At 43.5% G+C, this 17,282-nt stretch overlaps 1 protein-coding gene across 1 annotated transcript in view; it reads left to right on the forward strand.

The window, feature by feature from the left end:
- jph1a (junctophilin 1a) overlaps window positions 1–16,884 on the forward strand; it is a gene marked incomplete at both ends in the record, with an annotated part of 90,126 nt that extends 73,242 nt beyond the window's left edge. Inside the window, 2 exons of the mRNA XM_080751557.1 lie at window positions 11,473–12,200; window positions 16,804–16,884. Of these exons, the coding sequence (XP_080607683.1) occupies window positions 11,473–12,200; window positions 16,804–16,884 (809 nt within the window). The remainder of the gene's footprint in view (window positions 1–11,472; window positions 12,201–16,803) is intronic.
- Between the last annotated feature and the right edge of the window lie 398 nt (window positions 16,885–17,282).

Consider the following 17,282-nt stretch of genomic DNA (forward strand, 5'->3'; position numbering starts at 1 on the left):
CACTTTCACAAATCATATACTGTATATTAGCATTTTTATGGTGTATCTATATCTATTTAGCCTACAGTACCTTTTGTGACCACACATGTTAAGGGAGGGGCGCTGTTGTTCAGGCCATGCACAATCACACACAAACCCACACACACACACACACACACACACACACACACACACGGGGGGGTGGGGTGGGGGGGGGGTGTGTGTGTGTGTGTGCAGGCGGGCGGGCGGGCGGGCGGGGGGGGGGGGGGGGGGGGGGGTTCTGGCCCTGTTACAGATGTTGTCCAAAAATCATGCTGATCACAGTATCTCTGTAGCTGTTAAATGGAACGGGTATTTCTTACATTGATGCTCCTACATATTAGCATGCAAGCACCAGTTAAAGTAACTTTCCATCCCTCATATACTGTGTGCACAGTGCACATCCCATAACCCACACACTGCACATCATTTCGGAGCTCATATCTTTGAACGGGTAAGGGCTAGTAGACACAAAACTGAACAAGTACATAACTATGAACTATAATTTATTTTGTCATCTATTGTTGTCTACAAATGCTCTAAAAGTGTGGGAAAACATATTCTTCATTTCAGCTGGTCTTTAAAAGCCTAGTATATGCTATACTACTTCAAAAAAGGTTGCACAGGAACACACAAAGTTGCTCTTAAAAGTATTATGCAGTGCATTGGATCCATGTCGGTTTCCTCTGTACCCACACAACTACAGTATGTGGTGCACTACACCCAAGAGCCAGCAGCATCCACCACTGGGCATACGCACTATATTTAGGCCTATGATCTCGTCGGCCTTGGGCGTTCGCCAAAAGACACCATGAAATAGTGGGTGACTAATGGATCGACAATGGGAGCCATTCAAGCGTGCGCGTCCCTGTTCTCGGGACGCAGAGAGGACGAAGGATGGGGCCAGGATCCGCCTGCTGTTTGTGTGTTGTCAGGGGTGTCGCACCAAATTCTGGGCCCTGGGTACTTTAACTATTGAAAAATAGAAGATATACAAACTCACAGCGCGGCACCGAGTGCCACGCTGCAAGCTTGTTTCTTTGAATAATTCAAATCCTCCCAATGTTTTTTTTTTTTAAACCTATGTTTCTATGTCAGTGGTGCTCAAACCTTTTCATGTGAAGGACCCCCAAAATGATATTTATTTGGCCACGGACCCCCATCTCAAAATATTTAGTTCCAGGGACCCCCTCAGAAGCAAAATTTGACTTACAAATGTAAAAAAGTACATATATTCAAAGATTTGCACACATTTTCACGACTTTTCAAAAATAGCAGATCTACAAGCTTGCATTTCAATAGCATATAGTTTAAAATAATTCCAGGCCCCTCCACCTTATTGGGCCCTAGTAACTCAGACCCACTTTTCCCCCCCTTGTGACGCCACTGTGTGTTGTGGAAAAAGGCGGTCATGCTTGGCAGGCCTGATGAGCTCCAGGTTTACGTGTGTGTGTGTGTGTGGGTGTGTGTGTGTGAGAGTTAGGACCTGGTGTCCTTGCCTTATAAGTCACATCAATGAATGAAAGATGAGCCTGTGTCATACTATTACGCAGCGTCGGATGACAAGATGTCCTCTTTGGACATCACTTGTGTAAACGAGGCCGGTAAGCCAGGCCGGAAAATGGGAGTGGCGACTGTAAAACACTCAAGGACTTGAGTCTTTCTTGGATTTTTTCTTTTTACTTGCAAACATTACGAAAGTTTTGGGGGGATTATGGAGTAGCCTACTTCTTGGTTTGTTTAATGGGTTTGCGGGTTGTTCTTTGGCAGACATTTGTGTGTGCAAATGAGGTCCCCTATTTACAGGTCGACCCATTTCAGCTTCCAGGCTTAGTAAATACCACCAGTGACATACTTACATGAAACTCCCCACAGAATAACTTTTTATGATAATGTGATTTTTGACTGTGAGTGACAGCATGTCCGGAGCATCTCATGATTTCCAGTGTTAAAAAAAGGGCTGAGCCTGTGAGGTCAACTTTTCAAACTCTTCAATTGCAGCAGGGGAGCCATTTTCTTTTTTTATTGATAGATTACAGTTGACTGACAATGAGATGAGAGAGAGTTGGGGAGCGACACGAAGCAAAGGCCATCAGGAGGGGTCGAACCATTCTAATCCAGTGCCCTGCACCCCCCCCCCCCCCCCTCCGGTGACTTCGATGACGTTCAGAACTCGGCCAGATCACAGCCCATATGGGGATGATGTTGACGTCGCTACCAGGACGTCATATGGACTATAGGATTATTGATTTGTTTGTAATTAGTAGTTAGTTGGAATATGAGCATGTAAGGTTATATATATTCTGGGACATATCTGACTAGTTATGATATTTATATGGCCTCGATCGGACCCTCTCTGATTAATCCAGGACGTCCGTTTTCGAGGGCAAGATTTATGTTGGTTGAAATCAGATGATATTCTCGGCCAGATCTAGTCATGGTTTGACTTGATCTGGCCCCAGTCGAGACGTCACTGATTGGTCCAGGTCCTGACCGTGCTTGCTGGGCCTCGATCGAAATGAACTATTTAAGTGACATACCCTGCTCTAATCTCCCGTGCTTCCTCAATGTCTACGTCCACGGAGAAGATATTCTCACTTACTCCCATACCAACAGCAATACAACAACTCCTCTATGGGGAACAACCCAGAGCCTCAACCCCTTGTTGTTTGTAATTGACATTTCAGACTCATGGCAGATTATCACCCAGATTGGGCATGTGAAGTTCAAAAAGTGAAGTGGGGGGGGGGAGTCACCAGGAAAAAAGACACTGACCTTTATGATTGGTTTGCACGCAGCATCAGGGGCGTCACACGGGGGGGGGGAAGTGGGACTGAGTTACTAGGGCCCAAGGTGGAGTGGGCCTTAACTATTTTATACTTTAGCTAGTGCCGCGCTGCGGGCTTGTAGATCTGCTATTTTTCAATAGTTAAAGCAAAATAATGCGTAATAATGCGTTCCCAGTCTAAATGGGTTAAACCCCCTCCCCCTATGAAGAACATTCATGGGGGCCCCCGCAGGGAATCCTTGTACCCAGGGCCCAGAATTTGGTGCAACAGCCCTGCGCGGCACACTGGAGGGGGGTCAGCATGGGGGTTTGGCGGGGCGTGGCCAATGGCGTGACGTTAATCGGGGCTATACTTGGAGTCGACGTGTGGTCGCTGGGGTCCAATGGAGGCATAACTGAAATCCCTGCGCACTGAGAGGTCGCATAGCTCCTCTCTGGGCTGCCTCTCTGGGCTCCCTCGCCTCCGCAGGGCTGACACGGAGCAGCTGTCCCTTCCTTCAGCTCTGAACCCCCACCTTCCCGGGGTGGAGACTATAGGGGCCCCAGTGGGGCTCTCAGCCCCAACCCTATCTGACCCAGTCAAGGTACACTCCAGACCAGGTGGCACCGTAAATGCCTGGACCTGTCAGTGCCAAAGTCAGACGTGAACAGGTGCCGCTTTATATTCAGAGGCAAATCTTGGTTATTCAACGGAGGCAAGGTTAAGGAGACAGCAGCTGGGCAAGGCTGTTATACAACAAGTCCAAAAACTGTCAAAGCATGTACAAGTTATTCCAAAACTATGAACACTATTGTTGTTGTTTTTTCATCGATTTTTCTTATCGATATTTCCTACAAAAAGGATATCTCTCTCAGACTTAATGCTAACCAGATAAATGGCCCAGCACATCCCCAAAGTAGGTTTATTCCACTTGGGTAAGCTGAAATAAAACCACTGACTCATAAATACCTTGTTTATGTCTTCCAGTATCACAGTATATAGCCACATCACCCTCAATCACATGGCATTGCATGTGAAAGAGCCCTCCCAGGTTACTGTCTTTGCTTTCCTTCTCAGAAAAGACAGAAAGACAACAATCAGCCGGATTCATTATGAACACAAAGCTCACAGTTATTGGCATGCAAAGTGTGGGACATAGTTTGTGTGTGTGTGTGTGTGTGTGTGTGTGTGTGTGTGTGTGTGTGTGTGTGTGTGTGTGTGTGTGTGTGTGTGTGTGTGTGTGTGTGTGTGTGTGTGTGTGTGTGTGTGTGTGTGTGTGTGTGTGTGTGTGTGTGTGTATGCATTACACTTGTTTGTGAGGGTGTGCTCTTGTTTTCGTGTACTCTGTGTGTGTATGTGTGAGAGAGCGAAGGTAGTGCATGTAGTGCATGGCCAAACAATGACAGCTCCCCCATCCATCTGGCCATCATGTGAGTAGGACGGCGAGATAGGAAAGCATAAAACCTGTTAATTGAGTCACGCATCGTGCATTAAATATATCCATGCAGAGAACGGAGAGAACTGAGGCTAATACACAGACAAATGTAACAACCAAATTCCTCCTCATGATCAATTAAGACATATCTCATCTCATGCTAGCAGTGGTTGACAAAGTGTACTGTATACTTAAGTAAGTACCGGTATATACACATTGTTGTATTGAAATTTAGCACATTTACTAAATAATGAAAATAAAAAACAAATCAGACATTTGATCTTTTTTTTTAAATAGCGCATCTCACCGCGACACATTATGAGCTTGTAGTTCTTTTATACATATTTCAAAATCGGTACTTCAGTAAGAGTCCCTTCCTAAACATTTAGTGTAGTCATTCTGTACATTTGATTTGAGATGTACCAGAGTGAAAGTCATGTCAAGCGAATGTACTCATGATAATATCGTACCATTTCTGTCCACTCACACTATGTCTCAAAGGAGGGCTGTGGACTGTTAAGAAACCCGCCTATTTTAACATCATCAATGGGGAATCCAAGCTAATAGAAACTGTATAGGCTTTCTATTCCTGGAAAGTTAGCATGCTATAATGGAAGCCATTGTTCTCACCTTAATATAAAAATGGAATAAAATAAAAAAGTCTTTGAACTAAAGAAACTGCCTAAGGAGGATGTGACTGGTAGGCGGGTGTCTGAACTGTCCACAGCGCTCCTCTGAGACACAGACAAAGAAATGGTACCATATTATCGTGAGCATGTGTGAGGACCAAGTACAGTATATGAAAATAGCCGAGGTTGTCATTTAAGTATCAGTACTCAAGTAAAAATGTACTTTGTCACTGTCCACCAATGCATGTTATTGTTAGCATAGGGTATCAGTTATCACTATTGCTTGGAACACGTGTAATGATCTGACATATCCATGCAGCACCGGCGTAGTTATGAAACGTTTAAGTGCACCGCTTCCCTTAGGTACTGTATATTTCTGTCACCGCAAGCTGCACAGTGCATATTACAGCATGTAAACACATGTAAGCATATATTATCATTCATGTGCTGTTATTCATGTCGCAGCAGCCTGGGGTTTGTCTTTGACGGCGACGGTATAAAATGACGCTCGTCTTGCTTTTATTTTGTAGCAGCTAAGACGTGTCTTGTGTCTGTCTCTGGACTTGACAACCGTAGGATTTTCATGTTTAAAAAAAAAAGCTATCCCTCTTAAAGTTCATGGTCAGTGTGACACTGGCTCATTCACGATGGCAACAGATGTGAAAACCGCCCGGAGTGTTCTCCACACTCTCCCACCCCAATCCCCCATTCACATACTATGCATGCATACAGTATGCCATACATGCACACGCACACGCACACGCACGCACGCACGCACGCACGCACGCACGCACGCACGCACGCACACATGTGTTTGCATTACTATACTTTTGAGGACTTCAACATTTTAGCACAGTGACTTTATGAATGCCATTTTAAAACGTTGGGCATTTTTAACCGCAAGCAAAGCGGAAAGCCGGTGCAGGATCTACAAGAGCTGCTATTTTTCGGTGTGTGATATCGCCACACAAATATATAAAACAGGGGAAGCTCTAACCCCAATCCCTAAACCTCTAAATACCTCATCCTCACACCTCCTTTATCTAATTGTAAACTTGTTTTTTTAAACCATACAACAACCATTTCTCACACACACGCACGCACGCACGCACGCACGCACGCACGCACGCACGCACCTACGCACGCACACACGCACACACACACACACACACACACACACACACACACACACACACACAGTCACAGTCACACACACACACACACACACACACACACACACACACACACACACACACACACTCACACTCACACTCACACTCACACTCACACACACACACACACACATTTTAAGGGTGTGTGTGTGTGCGTGCGTGCGTGCGTGCGTGCGTGCGTGCGTGCGTGCGTGCGTGCGTGCGTGCGTGCGTGTTTGTGTGTGTGTCCATTAAGAGTGCCCCGAAGCGTAAGGAATGTGCCGCGGTGGATTAACCGCTTAACCACTTAAGACCTATTTAAGGAGTAGCGAAAACAGCCGATCTACAAGCTCAAAAATGAGTCACGATGCCCAGGTTGAAAGCGGTTGACATGATAACAGGCCCTACATCTGCAGCTACTAAAACAAAAGCTCGCACTCTAATACCGATGCCATGGAGACAGGGATGAGGTAATAGAGGAGTCAGAGACGGCAAGAGAGAGAGAGAGGACAGAGGGAGATGACAGATGGCCAGCATTAATGTGATAGTGTGGCGTTATAATATAATACTGTTTACATCAACATGTTCAGGCCAAGGACCCCTTAGTTGAGAGAGAGACGAAGCAAGGGACCCCACAACCTTTTCATATTCAGATTCCATATTGTTTCATCGTTTGACAGCACAATCATCAGTGTGTTTTGGATTCATGTCAATTTGTGTTTTCAGATATTTAACCACTTGAACCGTCAATACTTAATGAACTTGACCTTTCAGTTCACTGTACTTAGTCTGCTCTTTTTCCCCTCCAAAGCTCTTTGCCGAAAAATAGCCAATCTACAAGCTCACAGCGCGAGGCGTTGTGAGCTTGTAGATCTGCTATTTTTGGCTAAAGTTCTCAGAATATGGACGCTAGGATTCAAGTGGTTAATAAAAAAAAAGGGGGAAAAAACAAGTTCCTATCACATGCACAAAGATTTGGAGGACCCCCTGTAGTAACTCAGTCTGAGGACCCCCTAGGGGTCCTGGACCCCCTGTTGAAGACCCTTTCTGTATACAGCATTACAGTGGAACTTGGGGAAGGGTCGGAAAATGTCTCAATGTCTTTATCTTATCATCACGTCACATCAGGATTTTTATGTGAGCCTCGTCGCTTCGAATTCCGTACACGACGATCGTCTCAAGTGCTGACGCTTGACAGGTCTCAGATGTATGTACACCACGTGTTTATACGGGCTGAGTCATTCCTACGTTATTCTTGGTTCTCGGACTGATATAAGACCTATTTTAAATGACCCTCTTTGGAGGACTACAGACTCTAGCGAGTAGATCTGATGAAAGAAACACCACGCTGTCTGTCTGGGTAATTGAGTTCCAGAACACGTCACGGGGACTAAATCACTGCCTGGTCAGAATTCCTCTGCGCTTTAAATTAAAATATACTCCGTAATTATGATGGGATCTACTTACACGTGTATCTACATGTAGCAGGGAAAATGAAACGCACACAAAGCCTTCGTGTAAATGATGATAAACAACAGATGTAGGTTAGATCAAACACTTGTTGGATTGCATTAAGTCGGTGGTTTTGTGGGGTTTAAAATGTCTGCAGTAGTGTAGTTTAAGTAGTTTTGACTGGCTGCCAATGCTGCAGTCCTCTGTGTGTGTGCGTGCGGGTGCGTGCGCGCGCGCGTGTCTGTTTTGGCATACAGTAAGTGGGCATCCAGAAAATGCCTGGAGCCCCTGAGAAGAATCTGTCCACAAACAGAGTGAAACCGGTCAGACCCTCCAACGAAGCCCCAACTCTTATCGAGTTATGGTGTGAAATTGGCCTCACAAGATTGCTTAAGCCTCAGAGATATTCCAGCATCTCCCACCTCTTTGTAGTAGGTCTTCTTGACTATGGTTGCTATGAAACAATTTAGGAATGCCCAGCAGCCGGGAAATTGTTTGGGCTTATGAGCATTGAGCCCAAAGGATCTTTAGTTAAGACTGTTTATGTAGATTTGGGATTGGATGTACTTGTTGTTACCTTCCCAACTTGAAGTTAGCATGATGCTTCCTAGAGGAGACTTACCGTAATTGTCCATGTACTGATCTGTGTGTAGTGTTCTGACATGAGGAGCCAGATACACGTCCAGCAGAAGGTTGTCCTTCATTTCATCCAGTAGTTTGAGACAAGAGGCGTACTTGGATCCGTAGAACGTAAAGATGATGTCATGCACTTGTGGCTCTAACTCTAGAAATAACTTAAAGGTGCTGCTGGAAATTACATTTCGTTGGAGCTCCTGTCTGTCAAATGTTGGCGGTGCACAGAAACCTCCGTACACGGCTACGTTACTGGGAGACAGAAGCTCTGGAAAATCACAGACAGTGGTCGAAAGAGGCTGCTAGTAGGAAGCACTTGGCGGCTGCTTTGTACTTCTGAGACGCAAGCTCTGCCAGGCCTGCAGCCAGTGTTGATTTCGTCGACTAAAACTATGACGAAAAATGTTTGTCGACTGCGACAAAAAATAAATAAAATATAAATAAAAAATAAACTCTGATGACTAAAACTAAGACTAAATATATTGACAATTTCGTCAACAGAATAAAAACTAGACTAAAACGTTAGGGAGGGACTAGTGGAGAAGAGAGTCATTTTATGTTTGGTTGCTCTCAGGTGTTGCGTGTTGAAAATAGCAGATCGGCTATAGATCGGCTATTTTCAGCACACACCCAAGTGTAAAATCAGTCATTACGATGCCATCAAGGCCTGCCAAAATACATTTCAGTTGACTAAATCAACTGTAGATTTAGTCGCCTAAAATCTTATGATATTTAGTTGACTAAAATTAGACTAAAACTAAAACCTTTCAAGTGACTAAATTATGACTAAAACTAAATGACATTTTAGTCAAAAGACTATGACTAAAACTAAATCAAAATGTGTCAAAAACAACACTGCCTGCAGCATATTTTAATTTTGGTGAGAACCGATTGGTTTTGACTATCTCTTTCTCCTGGTGGTCTGCAAAGGTGACTTCACCTAGTGCCATGGGTGTATAACAAATGATTATGGATGGTGCCTTAATTCTTTTTTTCTTTTTTTTTTAGCTTTTCCTTATCTCTAGTCAAATATCTGAAAATGTCTTAACATTTACCCAGTCGACCCAGTTGTCTGTTGCAGCAGGACTGCATGTGTTCTTCCGCAGACAAAGCTGTATTGTCAGCCGACTGAGTCACTTTGACATGACGTATAATTTAGCAGCGACAAGTGGCAAAAACGGAACAACAAAATGACTGTCAGCCCATTGTATCTAATGAATATTAATTAATACCGAACAAAAAGGGGAAAAAAACATTTGTTTTCCCCACAGTTACATGTGAATTGAGAGAGAGAGAGAGAGAGAGAGAGAGAGAGAGCGCGCGCGAGAGAGAGAGAGAGAGAGAGAGAGAGAGAGCGAGAGAGAGAGAGACAGCAGTTCAAGGAGCTTCAGCAGATTGCTTTGGGGGATCAAAGCAAATGAAATAAAGGAAGCATCACTGCACCTTGGTATCAAACACTCTTATAGTGAGCCATGTTGGTTGATAGGGTGTTGGGAATAATGGATATACGATAACAAAGCGCCATTCTAAGAAAACAAGGGGCTGATAAAGGGAGCCAGTGATGATAGAGACATTACCGCAAAGGAGCTTTCCTTTGTGAGACAGTTGCTGTGACAATGCATAGATTAATCTTCTTCTATCTACCCTTGCACTGTGTGTGTATATCTCTCAATCACACACAGACACACTTTCCTTTGCCCTCGCCTGTACTCTGTGCTCGCCTGTATTCTCTGAATTGTTTCAACATCACACACAGGGCATATTCTGGTTTAAACCTAGTTGATAACAGACCTCTCCAGGCAGCAGCAGTCAACATCACATAGCCCTCTCTTCTCCTAATCTGAGATCTTGGATGTTGGAGATTACAGATTAGTCTTGGCATTTGCTCAGAGTTCAGTAATCTCCTATGTCATCTGAGCCTCAGAAATAGGATGTTTCATTATTGGTGGCCCTGTATATTTATTATATTCTCATGACATGACTGTGATTTGAAGAGGCATGTTGCTCTTTTGTTTTGTACAGTAACCATTCATAGACATTAGACACTTTCCTCTACTAGTGTATTATGTCATACAGGCACGTGCACACATAGACATCAAAGGGGGCTTGAGCCCCTGCCCTTTTACCTATCTGTAAAAAGTGCCCTCTCCCAACCATGAATGCAGTTTTTACTATGGTGAAAGAAACACAAATGCCCTCTTTCCATGCCATACCTGAAGGCAGCATTCAAGATAATTGCCTTGTCCAAACTCTCCTGAACTTGAATGCAGCATCTTATTGCGACCGTAAGGTCGCAGTTTAGTATGAAAACCTCCACCGGCCGTCCGTCCGTCCGTCCGTCCGTCCGTCCGTCACACACGTCACACCTTTGCCCTGCTCAATGTATACGTGTAACGCCTGATACTGAGGTGATGTGTCACTGTGACATCACAGATACTGAGGTGATGTGTCACTGTGACATCACAGGTGAGATCGCAGTGATGTCAGATACTCAGAGCAGGGATCTCCATATTTAGGCATAAACAGGTGACATCACAGTGATGTCAGCTACTCAGAGCAGGTATCTCCATATATGGGCATAAAATGGATTCTGTTAGGGATCTCCATACTGTATATGGGCATAAAAGGGATTAGTGATGTCAGATACTCAGAGCAGGGATCTCCATATATGGGCATAAAAGGGATTAATGATGTCAGATACTCAGAGCAGGGATCTCCATATATGGGCATAAAAGGGATTCAGATGGAGATTCAACTTCAATGAGTAACAATGGCAAACTGTCAACTGCCCGTATGTCTTGATAATTGGTAAAACAAACTTTTGGCCTATTTGTGGCTTATCATCACATCCAACCATCTTAAGATACTCAGCTAGTGGGGAATGCTCTCTTCCCTGGTGAGAATTGCCCCTTTATATAGGGCTTGTTTGTGTATTGTATGACATCACGCCACATCATCAGCTGTGGACTCTGTGATGTCATCGTATCTCCATATATGGCCATCTCCGTATATGGAGATATAAGTCGTCCATGCCCAGGTATGGGCTGGTGAGGTCAGACTTTGTGTGATGGGTAGGTTATCTCCATATATGGAGATTCAACATTCCAGGTGTAACTATGGCTGCCCGTATGACGTGAGAGGTGGAGGCTGTGATATTTGTGGAGATAAGCGACCAACGGTCGCTTATCTCCCGATTAGGGAGTCTTACTGGTGTTGAAAGAATTGTCCTCTCTGTGTAGAAATCAAGCATCGAAAATAGCCGACCTCCAAGCTCACAACTTGGAGAACTTGGAGTGTCCTTTTAGAAATGTCAACCCCTGCATCTGTAACATTCTCTGCACGTCCCTGATGTTATATAATACTAATATATGTCCTCTCCCCTGCAGGGCCTGACTATATCAACCAACAGTTCATGGAACTCACGGAGGTCAAGGAGGTTCCTGTTGTGAAGAAGGAAGAAGTTCCCAAAGAGTCCCCACACTTTTACCGCAAAGGCACCACCCCTCCTCACTCCCCACCCACAGCCACAGCGCCATCGCCTCCCCCTTCGCCCAACTCCAAAAAGAAAGGCCTGCTCGCCAACAGCATCAGCCGCAAAACCAGCAAAGAAGAAAGGCACTCCCACAAGGCGAGCAAAGAAGAGAAGCCCAGTCGCAAGGTCAGCAAGGAGGAGCGGCCTAGTCGCAAGGTCAGCAAAGAGGAGAGGCCCTCCCTCAACGAAGCCAACAGAGCCCCCCCTCACCAAGAGGAGGCGCCACCTAAACCTACGAAAGCCCCGGAGCACGCCCTGGCGCACGCCCCAGGGCACGCTCATGCAGGGCACCCTCCACATGTTCCGGTCAACGGCCAGCTCCACACTCAGTACCACAGTTACTATGTCAAGACCGCAAAGGTAGCCCCGCCACCGGAGCTCGAGGACGACTTCCTGGATGAGGAACCGAGCCAACTAGACCTGGCTCGCATGCCCCCACCGAAGCCACCCACTCCCAAGCCGCCCTCCCTACGGGACGGCAAGCACGAGCCCAAACTCAGGAAGCAGGATTCCCTCAAGCCAAAGAGCCTCATGGATTCAAAGAAGTCCAGCATGGAGATTGCCGACAGTCTGGAGGACAAAGTAAGTACCGTATGTGGGCAACGAGGGAATAGAGGTGGTCCTTTTGGTAGTTAAACCTCTTAAGCCCCAGGGGGGTCCAGGGGAAAAATCCGCCTAAAATGTATGCCCAAATTGGAACAGTTGTGGACACAAAACTACAATGATTGTGGCTACTCTTGACCCACCAAATTTCAGCTAACCCCTGAAAATCCACAAATGCAGTGTAAAACATCACACTTCTCTTACCAAATTGTCCTGCTGTGATCATTTACCTAGGAAAAGATGATTGAAAAAGACCTCCGCCTATGGAAATTTTGCCTTCTGAATAGTGAATGAGCCTCGAGACCTAATTGAAAACATATATAGTGAATAGAGAAATTGTTCACCAGGGTGTCATCAATTGATAGGCAAAATTATATGAATATATTCCAAACTATGTAAACTCTACACATATTTGAGTGAGAGTAGTGCTGTAATATTAGTAATGTTAAAGTATAGGGTGAAAAATGATAAAAACGAGTAACAATAAGTAGTAATAATACTGTAATATGAGTAATGTATGGATGAAAAGTACAATGGCAGCTGATTACTATGCTGTAGGACCACTGTAACAATAATCAACAAAGAAATTGGAGTTTGATTTGGTCTCTATTGATTTATTGACATTTATTGACAGCTGTTCAGGGGTCAACACCTTTTGCCCCCGGGCAATGGGGTTCAAGAGGTTAAGGCCTGGAGCCTGTAGCATGGTGGTTCTCAAACTTAATCATTTCAAGGACCGCCATAACCCTGAGAGTGTACAACTAGAACCATTTGGTTCCATTTGTACACTCTTGGTACTGGCACTCATGCCTTTAAGGGACCCCCCCCCCCCCCCCCCACCCAGGGAACCCTGAGGGTCTGCAGACCGCACTTAAAGGTGATACACCATGAAATTTCACTTTTCCTATTTTAAAACCTTTTTTTGGGGTCCCACTAGCACTTTCTATCCTCACAAAGTCCCATTTCTGACCGTTGTGTCTTTCTCTGGTTTTGGGAAGGCGGAGGTTAAAAGCATCCCACGGGTTCTCAAAACAGGCTGTGGGGGGGGGGGGGGGGGAGGCAGTTCAGGCCAAAGGTGGTACTGCAGGGGTGGCAGTTCAGGCCAAAGGTGGTACTGCAGCTGAAAATGCTCTGAGAGCCATTCAAAAATGAGAGAGGCTCTCTATTCAGGAGTGGTAATTTATTCTCAAACCTTTTGAAAAACGTTTTTGGGACATAAACAATATGATATAAATACCTTTTAAATGCATGGTGTATCACCTTTAAGAGAACCATTGCTTTAGCATATGACCATGTCGCTTGCCAAAAATAATTGATTTCAATTGATAAAACACCAACACGGTGTAGCACAGTTGCACAACTAAGAATAAATTAGCTTGAGCGATCACAACTGTTTTGCTCCTCTTCATCCTTGTCGATTTAAAAGACTAGAAATTAGGGTGAAACATTTTAACAGCGATACGATAAGCATCACGATACATGGTTAACGATACGATACATGGACGATATTGGTTCATTCGTGGCGAAACGATACGATTCGATTCAATGATTTAAAATGTGATTATCTATAGAAAATACATGGACATTATATTTCAACACATATGGACAAACCCACCTTGACATGAACACAGAGATTACACACATTTATCGATAGACCAAGAGTAGCTATATGGAATGGAAAGGTAATTAGACCCCTCTTTTTCATTTTCCCTCTTAAAATTGCCAAATACAAGGCACAAATAGGAATGTAGCAACTCATAATGTAATAACGGCTCATAATGTAATAAGGGCTCATAATGTAATAAGAAAAATGTAATAAAAACTCATAATGTAATAATCAGCTCATAATGTAATAAAAAAACGAGCGCATAACGTAATAATGGATTTTTCAATAATGTAATAACGTAATAATGTGTTACATTAAGAACCTCCACATAGGAGGCTCATAATGTAATAAAACTTCATAATGTAATAATGTATTTTTATTACATTATGAGCTGATTATTACATTATGAGCTTTTATTACATTTTAATTATTGCATTATGCGCTTGTTTTTTATTACATTATGAGCTGATTATTACATTATGAGTTTTTATTACATGTTTTTATTACATTATGAGCCCTTATTACATTATGAGTTGCTACACACCCTGCCAACTTTGTTGATGAAGAATGGAGCAACTATCTGCTAAACGTGCAGCAAATTAATACATATGGGGATCATTTAGCTGTACAAAGAGCATCCACAATGTTCAACATACAGTTTGTGATTGTATCGACACTGGGTGTTGATGCAACATCGATAATATCCCCATGTTGTCAGTATGACGACAGTCTGCCATTTCTAGTTCTGGGCCACTTTGCCAAAGGTCATGGGGACCATTATGTAAGCCTTGATGGACCAGTCACACACTTGATTCAAAGAGTCCAGGAAGCAGAGGAGAGCGCACCACTTCGAACTGTCCTTCACTCTGGCCCTCTAGTGGAGATTCCGGGCACTGGATGAGTTAAGGGTTTTGAAGAAACATTAGGTGGATACTAGTATGCACAACTCTAAAAGAACTGGTGCACTATTGTGTTGGAGCGCCTCAGTGGGGCTGCAGAGTTAAGGTGCTATCTATCACTGATTGATTGATTGATTGATTGATTGAATGATTGATTGATTGATTGAAGACTTCATTAGAAGTTTGCATAGGAAAAGGTTCATGATAGTACAGTTCACTGGTACAAAGTCAACTAAAGGGAGATCCTTGCACAGGAAACCTTCATTTATCTCATATAACAACTGAGACCACACTATTAAGTAGGGTGACCAGACGTCCCGGTTTGGCCGGAACTGTTCGTTTTCAAGCTGTGTGTCCCGACAAATATCTCTAAAACACTAATATGTCCCGCTTTTCAACATTCACTACAAAATTGTGCCAATAATATTATCTGTTTTCAGTGGTTGCATAGACATTTATCATGTTCTTTTCACGAAAACATGCTCACCTAACCAATCAGAAAACATGTAGACCTACAAATTCATTGCGCGTCTGAATTCAATGCTGAGGCTGTTTGTCAATCACTCACTGCCTGTTTGCAACCCTGTGGTTTATGTGCGCTTGCACGAACGTTAGAGAATGGGCACGCACGTGTGCAATAACGTGCGCATTGCTTTTAGGGTCCCGGTTTTAGGCAACAGTGGTTCGCGTCCCTGTATGCTAATGTATGGACGTCTCTGTTGTTTCATACACCATCTTTGGGCATATTCTACACTATTGTTATTTAAAATTTGAGCTTGACTGTGATACATGTGGCTACCTGTTTGATTGATGTTTTTGTGGGATAGAGAAGCCAGGGCTTGTAGTTACTGGACTGTCAAATTGTAGCTACCTGATACTGTATGCTGGTGGAGAAGGGGAAAAAGATCAAACCAAGTTTGAAGTGAGAGGTGGTGCTTGTGTGCGTCCTCATAATGACATTATCCGTTCCTATCTAAGTCTAAGTGGCCGTGTGCGTTTGTGCGCCAGCGGCTACCACAGGTCACCAGCACGCGGGTGACCTAACCCTAACCATGAAGGGTAAATCCTGCCCTGCTCTGGCACTCTCGCCGTAAGGCCCTCACTCTGGCCCCTAAGTCTGGACAGATCGAAGTGGTGCGCTCTTTGAATCAAGTGTGTGACTGGTCCGTCAAGGCTTACATAATGGTCCCCATGACCTTCGGCAAAGTGGCCCAGAACTAGCAATGGCAGAATGTCGTCAATGTCATACTGACCACATGGGGATATTATCGATGTTGCATCAACACCCAGTGTCGATACAATCACAAACTGTATGTTGAACATTGTGGATGCTCTTTGTACAGGTAAATGCTCCCCATATGTATTCATTTGCTGCATGTTTAGAAGATAGTTGCTCCATTCTTCATCAACAAAGTTGGCAGGGTGTGTAGCAACTCATAATGTAATAAGGGCTCATAATGTAATAAAAACATGTAATAAAAACTCATAATGTAATAATCAGCTCATAATGTAATAAAAAACAAGCGCATAATGTAATAATTGAAATGTAATAAAAGCCCATAATGTAATAATCAGCTCATAATGTAATAAAAATACATTATTACATTATGAAGTTTTATTACATTATGAGCCTCCTATGTGGAGGTTCTTAATGTAACACATTATTACGTTATTACATTATTGAAAAATCCATTATTACGTTATGCGCTAGTTTTTTTATTACATTATGAGCTGATTATTACATTATGAGTTTTTATTAAATTTTTCTTATTACATTATGAGCCCTTATTACATTATGAGCCGTTATTACATTATGAGTTGCTACAAGGTAGTTTTCATACAATAAATTATTTCCATTGCAAAACGATTCGATACCGATTACCGCATTTTAAAACGATACGATACGATACAAAGCCAAAACGGTACGATATTTTGCTTTAGCAAACGTGGATCATTGCAAATTAAAATCGATTTTTCGATTCAGTTACTATATTGTTACACCCCTACTAGAAATACATGTTTAATGTTAATGTGATCCATGTCATTATTTCTCATATCACTGTGCCATGTGTTGCAGGGTCCTAACTCAGTCCTCGTTGCCATGGTGATGCTGTTGAATATTGGCCTTGCCATAATATTTGTCCACTTCCTGACATGATGATGCTGTTACTCAGGTGAGTGAGTTTATTCACATTCTAACTTACTAAAGGACCAGTTCACCTTTATTCATATTATTGGTCCTCACTCATTTCCATTGTAAATTGCTACCATTTCTGTCTACTTGATCTGACTGTGTCTCAGAGAAGGACTGCAGACAGTTGCCTAACAGTGACATCATCAGTAGGCAGGTTTTGGTCATTTCAAACAAGATTTGAAATTTTGAACGTTATTTTGAAGCCATATGGGAGAGAAGTTGGGTCTCTTCTCACTTCCTTCACAGGTGATACCAATAATACTAATGAAGGCTCTGTTCCATTCTGGTCAAACGGCATCAGGGTGCTGGTATTGTACATCAGGGGTCTTCAATGTTTTCAGGCCAGGGACCCCCAAACTGAT

The sequence above is a fragment of the Nannobrachium achirus genome, assembly GCF_963921795.1.
Source record: "Nannobrachium achirus genome assembly, chromosome: 21".
NCBI classification, from domain to species: Eukaryota; Metazoa; Chordata; class Actinopteri; order Myctophiformes; family Myctophidae; genus Nannobrachium; species Nannobrachium achirus.